The 12,943-nt window shown below is 38.8% G+C and overlaps 1 protein-coding gene across 1 annotated transcript in view; it reads left to right on the top strand.

The window, feature by feature from the left end:
- The window catches only part of TMPRSS15 (transmembrane serine protease 15), a 56,244-nt gene that overhangs the window by 6,990 nt on the left and 36,311 nt on the right, over window positions 1-12,943 (top strand). Inside the window, exons 6-9 of the mRNA XM_065855244.2 lie at window positions 1,341-1,385; window positions 2,101-2,105; window positions 2,454-2,550; window positions 9,151-9,270. Coding sequence (XP_065711316.1) covers window positions 1,341-1,385; window positions 2,101-2,105; window positions 2,454-2,550; window positions 9,151-9,270 — 267 coding nt within the window. The remainder of the gene's footprint in view (window positions 1-1,340; window positions 1,386-2,100; window positions 2,106-2,453; window positions 2,551-9,150; window positions 9,271-12,943) is intronic.

A 12,943-nucleotide genomic window follows, 5' to 3' on the forward strand; every position in this document is an offset into this window, starting at 1 on the left:
AGTGAGGGTGACAGAGCACTGGAACAGGCTGCCCGGGGAGGTTGTGGAGTCTCTTACTCTGGAGACATTCAAAACCCACCTGGACATGTTCCTGTGCGACCTCACCTAGGTGTTCCTGCTCCAGCAGGGGAATTGGACTAGATGATCTTTTGAGGTCCCTTCCAATCCCTAACATACTGTGATGCTGTGATACTGTGATAATGATTTTATTTAAGTACTGGAAAATTTATCAAAGCCTAAGTGAAAATCCAGCAAAATCAATGTGAATCGTTGTTTTTACCTTTATTGAGGTAACAGGTCTTCACTGAGGATGAGGATAAAAAAGTGATTTGCATCCTTTGAAGTGGAAGTTGATTAGCTGATATTTGAAGACCTGCAGGAGATACTATTAAGTAGCAACTGATTGCTTTAGGAGGAGTGGGACATCTGGTGCACAGTGTCTCTTACTCTATTCTAAAAGGTTCACTTTTTGCCAAGTACTTCAGATATTCAAAGGCTAAATTCAGAGTCTTGACATCTTTATTTCTCTTTACTGCTTGCACCACATATAAGAAGTTGTTTTAAATAACTGCACATCACTTTGGAAGGTGATTGCTCATTGTACTTCAAAAATGCCAGCGAAGAAAATTACGAAGAGCTTTTTGAAAGGTTGTATATCTATTGATGAACTTTGAAGTTGCCAAACTTTTCTTGTTGTGTATCATTAAAATGCTGCTTTTCACATGATATATCATCTGTCCGTTGCATCAGGAGTGCTTCAATAACATAACTTGTAACAACTGTAACTAATTAACAATTACAATCATTTATGGCACTTCTGCATGCCATATCTCAGTATGTTGTGCAAGATGAGTACTATTTCTGTTTCAGAGGGGGAAGGAACTATGACACAGGTGTGACTTGCTTGAAATCACAGTTTATTCACAGTGACTAAAAGTAACTTACTTTCTTGTAAATTATCCCAGGTTAATTTTAACTCATGTATCTGATCCAAATACTTTTCTATAAGTCACAGGTGCTCTGTAAAGCTCCATAGTATAATAAGTGTCAAGATAGAGATTTCCCAGGTGAAGATATATTATATGAAAGACAATAAGTGAGGATTGAGGATTGAAAGGGATTATTATAGACGTTTCCTCCTGAGGAAGATCACAGAGTTTGAGAAAAGGCTGGGAACAACGTGAGATGATCAAAAGGAGGGAAGTGGGACACTACTAGTGATTCAAAGTGAAACAATCACAGCTAATTTATTTTATTTTTTAGCCTTTCTTTCTGAGTTATATAAAACTAGATACTGCGCTATAAAAAGAGTTTGTAACAAACAATATGCTTTCTTCCAGTGGCTGCTGAAAATCCTACTACAACGATGCCTTTAACTTCATCAGGTCAGCATCTTCTATAAAACAGAAATTACTTTTTATTATCAACACAAGATGAAGACACTTGCTATTCAGACGGTATAACTTAGTAAAGCTTCCTTGGCTGTAGTTATGGCTTGACTGTTTGGGTCCATTCAGTGATAGTTAGCTGCCCTTCATAATTTCTGACCATTTGAGAGACCTGTGATCTAAAGTCTGTAGGAAAGGTCCAAGAGCTTAATTAGAGGATCAAAACAAAACCTGGGTCTCTGTCAACCAGCTGAGGCACAAGCTGAAGTTTTTGCAGCTTTAAACAGGTAAATGAGGCTGGAGTCCTACTCTCATGCTGTGGTTACTGAGGCACTGAGAAATGTTGACAGACTTTCATTCCACTGTTACTAGAAGTCTTACAATGAGAGCATATGGAGCAGACACAAATCCTTGGTCTCACATTTTCACTGAGTATAAATGTGCCAAAAGTCAGTCAGACAACTGAATAACACAGTAGGTTCTTTGTAGCACTAGGTGCAGGTATTGGTATCATGTTTGTTCATGGGTAAATATGTATAAGCATAAGTATGTACATATGCCTGTGTGTAAACATACAAATACTAGACAGGTTTGAGGGTCTTCTATTCACACTGCAATAACTGATTTGCTGAGCAACATTATTTATAAGAAGATGCACATACACATTTTAGTACAAATATTGAAGTTGTCACAACTTATCTTGTTTCAACAGATCCCGTGAGTCTAATTACAAGCCACTTGACACCAACTTCAGGTCAGAACTTCTACATACTGGGGAAGACAAGAAAGCATTGTCATTACGTATTTTGATGGGAAAAAAACACACAAAGATCTTTTGAAGTTATTGAAAAACATGTAACTAGATCTAAAAGAAACACATTTCAAATTAACTTGGGTTTCACATTAATTTTCTTAGACTTATGATGACATTTGACCTTCAAGATCAAGTCACTCAAGCAGGCATTACTGTATCATTACCTAAGCTGGGGTTTGGGAATACAGCAAATACTGCTCATCTCATAAGGGCAGACTGGTTGTTGCTTAGTTCTGCCCAATCAACTGCAGAGGCACTCGCAGAGAGCAAGAAGTAATGTTCTAATGTTGCATTGTGTTTGCCCAGGTTCAGGACAACTCACTACGAGCAGGTCCTCAACAACTGCAGGTAGGCAACTATGTATGGGGAGGAGCAGGAAAGTTGTATGAAACAATCCTCGCATCATTCAGTTCTTGCATTCCATTGCTACAAATACGCAACATGAGGGTTTACCTTTGATTCGACTAAGGAGATCTCTTGAAAGAGAAGGGACTTGTAAGATTCTACATTCTACAGAAATGGTATATGTGTTCTGTATGATGATGTATATATTGACACATGCACTCACTGCTTGTTTTTACTTCCTATAATTTCTCTGGGTTTTTTGAAAAAAAAAACAAACAAACCTGTTTGCAGACTCTCACATGATGTCCAATGGAAAGAAAGCCAAAACAGATGAATCTTTGAAAACCTCCACTAGCCTTATCAATAGATAAAATACATATGACAGGTAGATCTTTGTTCCACTGCAATCATTATGGTAATACAACTCCAAAGTGTTAGTCAGTAGTTAGTTTCTGCTATCATTCTGTTGTTTTGAGACATGGTTTTTGTTTGAGGTATTGTATATTATATTATATCATATTATATTTTAGATATCACTAAATAAAAAAGTGCAGATCCTTACAGTTAAAAAGGAGTATTACACATCTCACCAAAATGAATGTTTTTTAGTTACTGTGAATTATTAGGTTGGAGTTTACAACTTTTGCTCACATTTTATTAAAGATATTACAGTCAGACCTTTTCTATAGGACAGAATTCAATTGATATTCTTACATTCGTAGATACAGACAAAAAAAAGCTCACCCACTTGCAGTCAAAGCTATGTACACATGATTTAGTTGTGCCCTGGAAGCTACACAGTGGTTTAAGTTATGAATTGTGCTTGAGTAGAACTTTGTAGCTGAAGTGTAGCCTCTTATGTCCACAGCTTTTGGGTACAATTGGCATGTCTCCCTAAATCACTACCAAATATAAGTTGTGAATGCCCTCTTACTCTGTAACTAAGGATCTTATTTCTTAAGCAGTTTTAACAGTCACTGAAGAGTACGCGCAACTGAGCTGAAAATTTCAGTGATGTGCATAGATGTAAAAATAGACAGAATGTCCACTTCATGGAGCTGAATGATCTGCCCCTTTTCATCTTCACTGCTGCCTGGTATTTCCAAGCAATTGATTCAGTTACCATTGCTTGAGCAGTTTCAGCTCATAACCTCACAGAAATACAATTCTGGCTGAAGGACAAATTGTCGCTCTGTGACTCTTATGTTACATTTTCAGTCTTAACATTTTCCATTCAAAAGCTCAGAGCTTTTCTAAATTTATATATTTAGGTTTCTTAGCAGACTTTGCAAAAACAGTGGAATGAGTGGCAACAAGCCATATGTGCGTTTGGGATACCTGCCAATTTTTCCACCTTTTTGATTTTTCACTTATGTGAAAGTAAAGTACAGTTACTAGGGTCACTTAATACAGTCATATAAAAGCTAAAATTGTCTAGATTTTCAGGAGTGCTTCAGTGTTTCACAGTATGGTTTACAGTCAATTCATAATTCGTGCTACGAGTGCTCTTGCACACAATGGCACTGTTGCCCTTTAGACAACTTGGTTTGTTTTTTCATTGTGATTACTATTCCCTTTAGTACTTCTGATTTTAGAAATGTTAGTAGTTTTAAAATATGGTAGGTGCTTTGTAGCACTAGATGCAGGTATTACTATCGCATACTACATACAAATTAACGCATACAAATTCTCCAGGGCAGGTTACCAGACCAGAAGCTTCGTGCAATTCATGTGAGTTAAAGAAATGCACCTATGAATATAGGAGCCAAGTATCTATTGACAGTCTGATTATAGCCATAATGATGAAAGAGTTATTATTATTAGTCAAGCTACAGGCCTAGTAATACGCGTAGTCCAAAGTGCATAGTTACTAGAGATTATTCCCAATGATATAGCTAAAACTGCTAACATAAAATTTTTCTCCTATCTATACCTTCCTCTGCTATCTTGATGCTCCCCTGATTCATAAGTTAAATGTTACTAACCATCCTGAAGAAGAAACGGGGAGGTGAAGGGGAGGTGCCAGAGGAAGGGGTAGAAGAAATAGGAGTTGTCAGCATCCCAGGATGGAAAGGGCATAATGTTCCTGGTGTGGATTCCTTCCCTCTTGCTCTTGGGTCTGCTTGGGGTCATTTTTGTATGTTTGGTAACACTGTCTGCTTCCTTGTTCTTTCTATTTCAGTCCAAAGCCTACATTATACACAAGTTTTAACACATGTAGTATGTTTACATCTGTTCAATGCTTGGGGTTTGGCTCTGTTGACCCTAAAAACAGCTTTATCCACCTCATATGTTACTTCAGTGAGATTGCCCAGTGACTGACCATTTGTGAGTTGTGCTTATACCACTGGCGCTTCTGTCACTGTCTTGTGCTTTTACTTTCATGGCTTTTGCTGTCAGCTTGTGCATGCACTTTTGGGAATGTCTGTAACAATCCGTTTTTTCAACAACCTCCAAGATACAGCTTCCTAATCACTTTTGTAAGGACTTCCTGCTCTTGCTTGCATCCATGTCTTAGGTCTTCGAATGTTTCATTCCTTCTGAAATAATGATCCTTTAGAAAATGTACAGACAAATATATAGGTAGATATATGTATATAAGACTTTCAAAACTACTGTGAAGCTATGAATGAAGCTTTCTTCTCTGAAAGCAGCTGCGTGAGAACAGTCCATCCATCTGCACCTTCCCTTCATCTTCTGCTGGGCTCTCCTGTCTCTCTACTGTTAGAACTGCATCCTTAAATTTGCTGACATAGGATGCTTTGTGACCCGTTTAATACAAAATGGCCTAGCTTAGTTTAACATCGTCTGCTAAATCAACATGTTTTAATAGATAATTATCAGGAAGTCCTCATGCAAGTTTGTGCACTGGTAGGTCTGGGAGAGCAGGAATATCTAACAACAGCAAGCCTGTGATGGCCAGTGGTCAGCAACTTCTGCTGGCAAAACTGGTAGATGACAAACTGTAGGGAAGGCCTTACTACACCTCTCATTTTATTCCTTCTAGCCTTTTATCTCGTAAACTAAGGCAGGGATCCATTACCTGTAGTGGCACATGGATCTTTTCTGCTGGGGACATTGTCATCCTGCTCACATATTCGAGTCTTAGAGTAGTAAGTTAAAACAGTAAACAGGAAAAATAATTCAAATTCAAGGAGGAAAATAAAAGACTATTTGGGAGATGGAAATGCCAGAGGCATCCTCGGTACGAAGATAATTATTAAAAGCACCACTAAGAAGGAAGCTGTGTTGGAACAATCACACAAAAGCATTCATTTTTTCCACAATGTTTCGCAGTTTACTATCATTAATTCAAACTTCCTTATGTACTTGGTATCACGTTTGTTCATGGGTAAATATGTATAAGCATAAGTATGTACATATGCCTGTGTGTAAACATACAAATACTAGACAAGTTTGAGGGTCTTCTATTCACACTGCAGTAACTGATTTGCTGAGCAACATTATTTATAAGAAGATGCACATACACATTTTAGTACTAATATTAAAGTTGTCACAACTTATCTTGTTTCAACAGATCCCGTGAGTCTAATTACAAGCCACTTGACACCAACTTCAGGTCAGAACTTCTACATACTGGGGAAGACAAGAAAGCATTGTCATTACGTATTTTGATGGGAAAAAAACACACAAAGATCTTTTGAAGTTACTGAAAAACATGTGACTAGATCTAAAAGAAACACATTTCAAATGAACTTGGGTTTCACATTAATTTTCTTAGACTTATGATGACATTTGACCTTCAAGATCAAGTCACTCAAGCAGGCATTACTGTATCATCACCTAAGCTGGGGTTTGGGAATACAGCAAATACTGCTCATCTCATAAGGGCAGACTGGTTGTTGCTTAGTTCTGCCCAAGCAATTGCAGAGGTACTCGCAGAAAGGAAGAAGTAGTGTTCTGTGCTGGTTTGACTGAAAATGGGTTAGTTTTCTTTGTGCAGTTAGAAACATTTATTTTTCACAGCTGGCGCGATCATTATTTGGACTTAGTTTGAGAACAAGCAGATAACACCCCAGCACAGAGCTAAGGTTTTTAATTGCTCTGGTCTGAGAGCCAAGGACACTCTGAATGCTCTGCCCACAGGTGTGAGGCAGTGAGGCAGAGCTTGGCTGACATGCAGACTGATCAATGAGAGTATTCCGTTCCGTTAGTGTCACGCTGATTATTTAAGAAGTCAGGGCCTTCTGGTTGGCCCTTCTTCCACTTTTTCTTGCTTGCTCTTGCTATCAAAGCTGGGGGAGTTTTTGGTGTGGGACATTTAGTCCGTTTTTTGCCATTTTGCAGAGACCTCTGAGCCTTTCTGCCTTTTTCCTCTCTTTTCTCTATCCGGGATTGGCTGCAGGACCAGGTGCAGTTTGCTGGGACTGACTGCTCAGTTGTGGACAGAGTTAGTGAGGAATTGCCCTGAGTATCTTTTATTTCTAATTTATATATATATATATTTACTAGAAGTGTATTAGTATTTTTAATTTTATTAAACTGTGTTTATCTCAATGCAAGTTTCTCCCTTCCCTTTCAACTCTCTCCCCTCTTGGGGGGGCTGGTGGAGGGGGTGAGCAAGCAGCAATCATAGTTATATTGCTAGCTTGGGTTAAACCATGACATGTTCTAACCTTGTGTTGTGTTTTCCCAGGTTCAGGACAACTCACCACAAGCAAGACCTCAACAGCTGCAGGTAGGTAACTATGTGTGGGGAGGAGCAGGAAGGTTATATGAAACAGTCCTCACGTCCCATTGCTACAAATACATAATATGAGAGTTTACCTTTGGTTTGACTAAGGAGATCTCTTTAAATGGAAGGGAGTTCTAAGATTCTACATTCTACAAAAATGGTATAAGTGTTCTGTATGTTGATGTATATACCAACACTTGTACTGACTGCTCATGTGTACTTCCTATTATTTCTTTGGGTTTTTTTTGAACAAAAATCCTGTTATCGAACTCTCACATGACTTCCAATCGAGAGAAAGTCAAAGCTGTTTGAATCTTTGAAAACCTCCGCTAGTCTTATCAAATGGTAAAATACATATGACATTTATAAGCATTTTCGAATGGGTCTAATGTATTTCCTGCCATTTTTGAGTGTAGAAATCACATTGCAATTTAGGGAAATTTGCTTTTTTAAAAAAAAGTCAAAATGTTTTCCAGAAAATGTTAGTTTCTTTACATCCAGTAGGTGGCAATGCTGTTTAGTTTTCTGAGTTGAATAAAACTGGAATTGATCACATCATATATAAACAATGTTTTATTGCATATTTGGCTTATGATAAACATATTCCTAGATTATAGGCTTGGTTTTTGTTCTGGATCTGGAATGCACAGTTTCATCCCTGCTCATCCGTGGCAGTTAATTCATTGGCACTGTATCACCTCCAACACTTGACTATATATGTTAATTTGTTTCAATTACCAACTGGATGCAAAATGGCAGCTCTTTTGCATTACACTGTCTGTATTGCTAATACTAAAAGTGTTTTGTAAAGCACTTTGAAAACCTATATTACATTCAAACCAATTCCAGTTTTTGTCATTTATACTGATATCACAAAACACAATATCATACAAGTATTTACTTAATCTAACTACAGAACTAACAGTTTTGTGCAAAAATAAATCAATCAATAATGGTTAGAGGCTGCAAGACCTATTTTACAAATTAATATTTTACCTTCCTGTGTAAGAAATTTTGACCTTTTCCAGTAAGCATTTGCTGAAGTAAATAAAAGGAATCATCTGAATAGTTTTAGGTGAATAGTTTCCACAGCATTTAATGGATTTTTCAAGAATTTTAAAATGAGTATTTATCTGAAGCTTATTTTAGCTGCATGTTTTTGTTCACTTTAATAAGACCCACTTGAACTCTACAGAAGTCTGAGACCAAAGCCATTTAAAGACTAGGAGAGCATGTTTTCAGTGGATGAGCATTTATGCTGTAGGAAAATACTGTTAGTGAGATTCCACAATTTTAATTATCTGCTCATGTATTCTTTTTGCAGAAATTTGCTCTTAACTTGTAAATTTAATTTATAAACCTGAAAAGAATAGGGTTTCTGATATTCCTTGCATTTTGAAATCCATTCCTAAAGGCTTTTGTTTTCAAGATACGCTGGTTAAAATATGAGATTCTTTAGTATGATGAAATGCAACATTTTGTTGATGTTGAAGAAATTATATTAAATTGTATTTAAACTGGAGATTTTCCAGTCTTATTTAAACCAAAGTCCACTTTTCTCATATTATTCAAGCATAAGAAACTGGAAAATGTCATTTATTATATTACACAAAGTAGTTTATTCAGGTAGAAAAATGAAATGGGAGTTCATGGAAATATTCTTCCAGCCCTACTTCAAGCTTAGATTAAAATAATATGTCACTTTCAAGAACTTCCTTTATTCTGCTTCAAAATTATCTTTTCAGTATGTGATATTTAATTCCAGGTTTCTAAACATGCAGATTTGTAAAACACAATAGAATGGTTTATTTGATTTGTGCTAGAGTAACCAGAAGTATGTTGATTTTCCTTTGTAGTGAAACTGCACTACTGCTGTGCTGTTATTGCTGTTGTCTTTATTATTTCAGTTGAATGTTTGCCACCTGCTGAACTTTGTAATGATGGTGTAACTTGCATTAGAAAATATTTATTCTGTGATGGAGTCTTGGACTGCCCAGATGGTTCAGATGAATCTGAAGAAAGATGTGGTAAGAACATAAACCCCTGTAAATCAGTCTTTTTAAACATACTTATACCTGTCAATAGTTGGTAAATAGTTTATAGGTAATAAACTCCACAGTGAAGTTCAAATCAATTATATTACTACAACTAAGAATGATTTATAATCTTTCACTTGTAAATGGAAACAATTTTCTTTAAAATTCTCATTAATGAAGAATATGCTCAGTAAATAATGAAGAAATATTACAATCTGACTATATTAATATAAAAATATAGAAATTATTGTTTACAATCTAAATATTATTAATATAAACAAATATAATGTAAATTATTAGAAATGTAGACATTTCATATGAACTTGTGTACCAGTAATATGAAATAATGTTCTTTCCAAATAAATTAAAATTATGATGCTATACAGATATAAAGTCTGAATACCTAGTATTAGAAACCACCTAATGGCATATTTGGAGTCAGAAGAGAGGCTTGTCTTTTGATTCCAGCATTAAGAATATCATAATACGAAACACTACAAAACTGAGGTGAGGTGGGCAGGCGGTTGGCTGGGAAGTGGCAGCATTTTGCAGCCAGGGCAGGCGAGCGTGACTGCTGCCATGGCAGGATGGACCCCTTGTCAGGACCTCCAGCTCTGCTTGTTGGCCACTCACCTGCATCTCTCTACACTGAGGGCTGGGAAACAGGAGTGTCTGTGTTACTCTGACACAAAGGTTCACGTTGCTGCCACCACAGAGAGAGATGCAAGGTGGTGATATGAAAATCTGGGCAACCAGCTCCAGGTGGCCCTGCTTGAGCAGGGGATTGGACCAGGTGACCTCCAGAGGTCCAACATCAACCCTTCTGTGATTCTGTGAAAATCTTACAAACCTGAAACTTGATTGGCTTTTAACTGAAAAAGTTTATATCCTTCAGTGCCAGTGAGTTTGTTTGCCTTTATCTATGTGGATTCCCCAAACACCTTTTTTGTATAGAGCAGCCACTGCTCCATGGAACAGTGAACACTGTGGAATTGTACCAGTCATACAAAAGCTAAAATTGTCTAGATTTTCAGAAGTGCTTCAGAGTTTCACAATGAGATTCACAGCCAATTCATGGTTTGTGCTACAACTACTCTTGCACGCAATGGGCTATTGCCCTTTGGACAACTTGGTTTGTTTTTTCATCTTGATTACTATTCCCTCTAGTACTTCTGATTTTAGAATATGTCAATAGTTTTAAAATATAGGATACAAGGGTGAATTTTAATAGTATCTTCCTGCATTACACCAAATTCAGTAAAATCTCAGATTCTCAGAAGAGATTCAGGCAACTGAACATATTTTTTGTTGTCTTGTTTTATTGATCAAAATGATCTTGAAGGGTTTCTCTCCAGCTCTACAATGCAATGTAGTAACAAAAGGCATAAAAAAAGTGCAGTTAGCAATTTGAATTAAAGGGTCTCTAGAGAAACACGAAAATCTGAACAGCATCTATTAATAATGGTTGGCACTGCTGAAAAGCAGCCATAAGTGTACACATAAGTGTAAGGAAAGGGAGACTGGAGGCTGATCCCAGGAGCTGTTTGCAGTTATTGTATGTCTAGGATAACATTTTGTGATTACCTACCTCACGGCATCACCACAGTACTGAGAGAGATTAATTATATGGAAGCCAGGAAGTAACATACTGCCTTTGGCACAGAAAGGTCCTGTCAAGCGAATTATGTGGGCTTGATCTGACCAGTTTGGGAGCTTCTCCCTGCAACTCCAGGATAACAGGATTAAGCCCTCCTAATGTGACCTGTATGCAACAGAAGTAAATAGAAATGGACAGCAAGATGCATGCTGGGGAAGCAGTGTAAGTGGTTCCTACAAAAGATGTCTCCTGTCTCATTAGGCGAACAACTGAGGCCTTTCTGAGGGCTCCAGGAGGAGGCAGAAATGTAATAACTTCTGTAATCCTGCCCATCTTTAACCACAGCTGCCTCCTCCCTGCAATGAGGAAACACTGTGAGGATCTTAGAGCTGGCTGAGGTCATTGCTGGACCACTATCCATCATCTTTGCCAAGTCTTGGGAAATGGGAGAGGTGCCTGAGGACTGGAGGAAAGCAAATGTTACTCCAGTCTTCAAAAAGGGCAAGGAGGAGGAGCCAGGTAACTATAGACCGGTCAACCTCACCTCCATCCCTGGGAAACTGATGGAACGACTTATTCTTGGTGCTATCTCAAGACATATTAGGGATAAGAGGGTCACTAGGGGCAGTCAACATGGCTTCACCAAAGGGAAGTCATGCTTGACCAACCTCATTGACTTTTATGAGGACATAACAAGATGGATGGATGATGGCAGAGCAGTGGACGTGGTCTACCTTGACTTGAGTAAGGCATTTGACACGGTCTCCCACAGCATCCTCACAGCTAAGTTGAGGGAGTGTGGTCTGGACGATCAGGTAGTGAGGTGGACTGCAAACTGGGTGAAGGGAAGAAGCCAGAGAGTCGTGGTCAATGGGCCAGAGTCTAGTTGGAGGCCAGTATCTAGTGGAGTGCCTCAAGGGTCAGTACTGGGGCCTGTATTATTGAATAGATTCATCAATTATTTGGACGAGGGAACAGAGTGTACTATCAGCAAGTTTGCTGATGACACTAAGCTGTGAGGAGTGACTGACACGCCAGAAGGCTGTGCCACCATCCAGCGAGACTTGGACAGGCTGGAGAGTTGGGCAGGGAAAAATTTAATGAAATATAACAAGGGCAAGTGTAGAGTCCTGCACCTGGGTAGGAACAACCCCAGGTTCCAGTATAAGTTGGGGAATGACCTATTAGAGAGCAGCATAGGGGAAAGAGACTTGGGGGTCCTGGTGGACAGCAGGATGACCATGAGCCAGCACTGTGCCCTTGTGGCCAGGAAGGCCAATGGCATCCTGGGGTGTATTAGAAGGGGGGTGGTTAGTAGGTCGAGAGAGGTTCTCCTTCCCCTCTACTCTGCCCTGGTGAGACCACATCTGGAATATTGTGTCCAGTTCTGGACCCCTCAGTTCAAGAAGGAAAGGGAGCTTCTGGAGAGGGTCCAGTGTAGGGCAACAAAGATGATTAAGGCAGTGGAGCATCTCCCTTATGAAGAAAGGCTGAGTGAGCTGGGTCTCTTTAGTTTGGAGAAGATGAGACTGAGGGGTGACCTCATTAATGTTTACTGATATATAAAGGGTGAGTGTCATGAGGATGGAGCCAGGCTCTTCTCGGTGGCAATCAATGATAGGACAAGGGGTAATGGGTACAAATTGAAACACAAAAGGTTCCACTTAAATTTGAGGAGAAAATTCTTCACAGCGAGGCTGACAGAACATTGGAACAGGCTACCCAGGGAGGTTGTGGAGTCTCCTACTCTGGAGGCATTCAAGACCTGCCTGGACACCTTCCTGTGTAACCTCATCTGGGTGTTCCTGCTCTGGCAGGGGGATTGGACTAGATGATCTTTTGAGGTCCCTTCCAATCCCTAACATTCTGTGATTCTGTGATTCTGTTATTCTGTGATCTTCAGGGAAATAGGACCAGTGCCAACTATTTTCCTGCTCATTCATGAGACACTAAACCCTGACTTTCACTGTGGATGAGTAACCTAAGGACTTTTGCCTGAGTCTTTCTGCCTCGTTTCAAGCTACTCATTGTCTCTTAAGAGACAACAAGAAACAAATAAAAGGAAAC

This window comes from Patagioenas fasciata, chromosome 1 (genome assembly GCF_037038585.1).
Source record: "Patagioenas fasciata isolate bPatFas1 chromosome 1, bPatFas1.hap1, whole genome shotgun sequence".
Taxonomy (NCBI): domain Eukaryota; kingdom Metazoa; phylum Chordata; class Aves; order Columbiformes; family Columbidae; genus Patagioenas; species Patagioenas fasciata.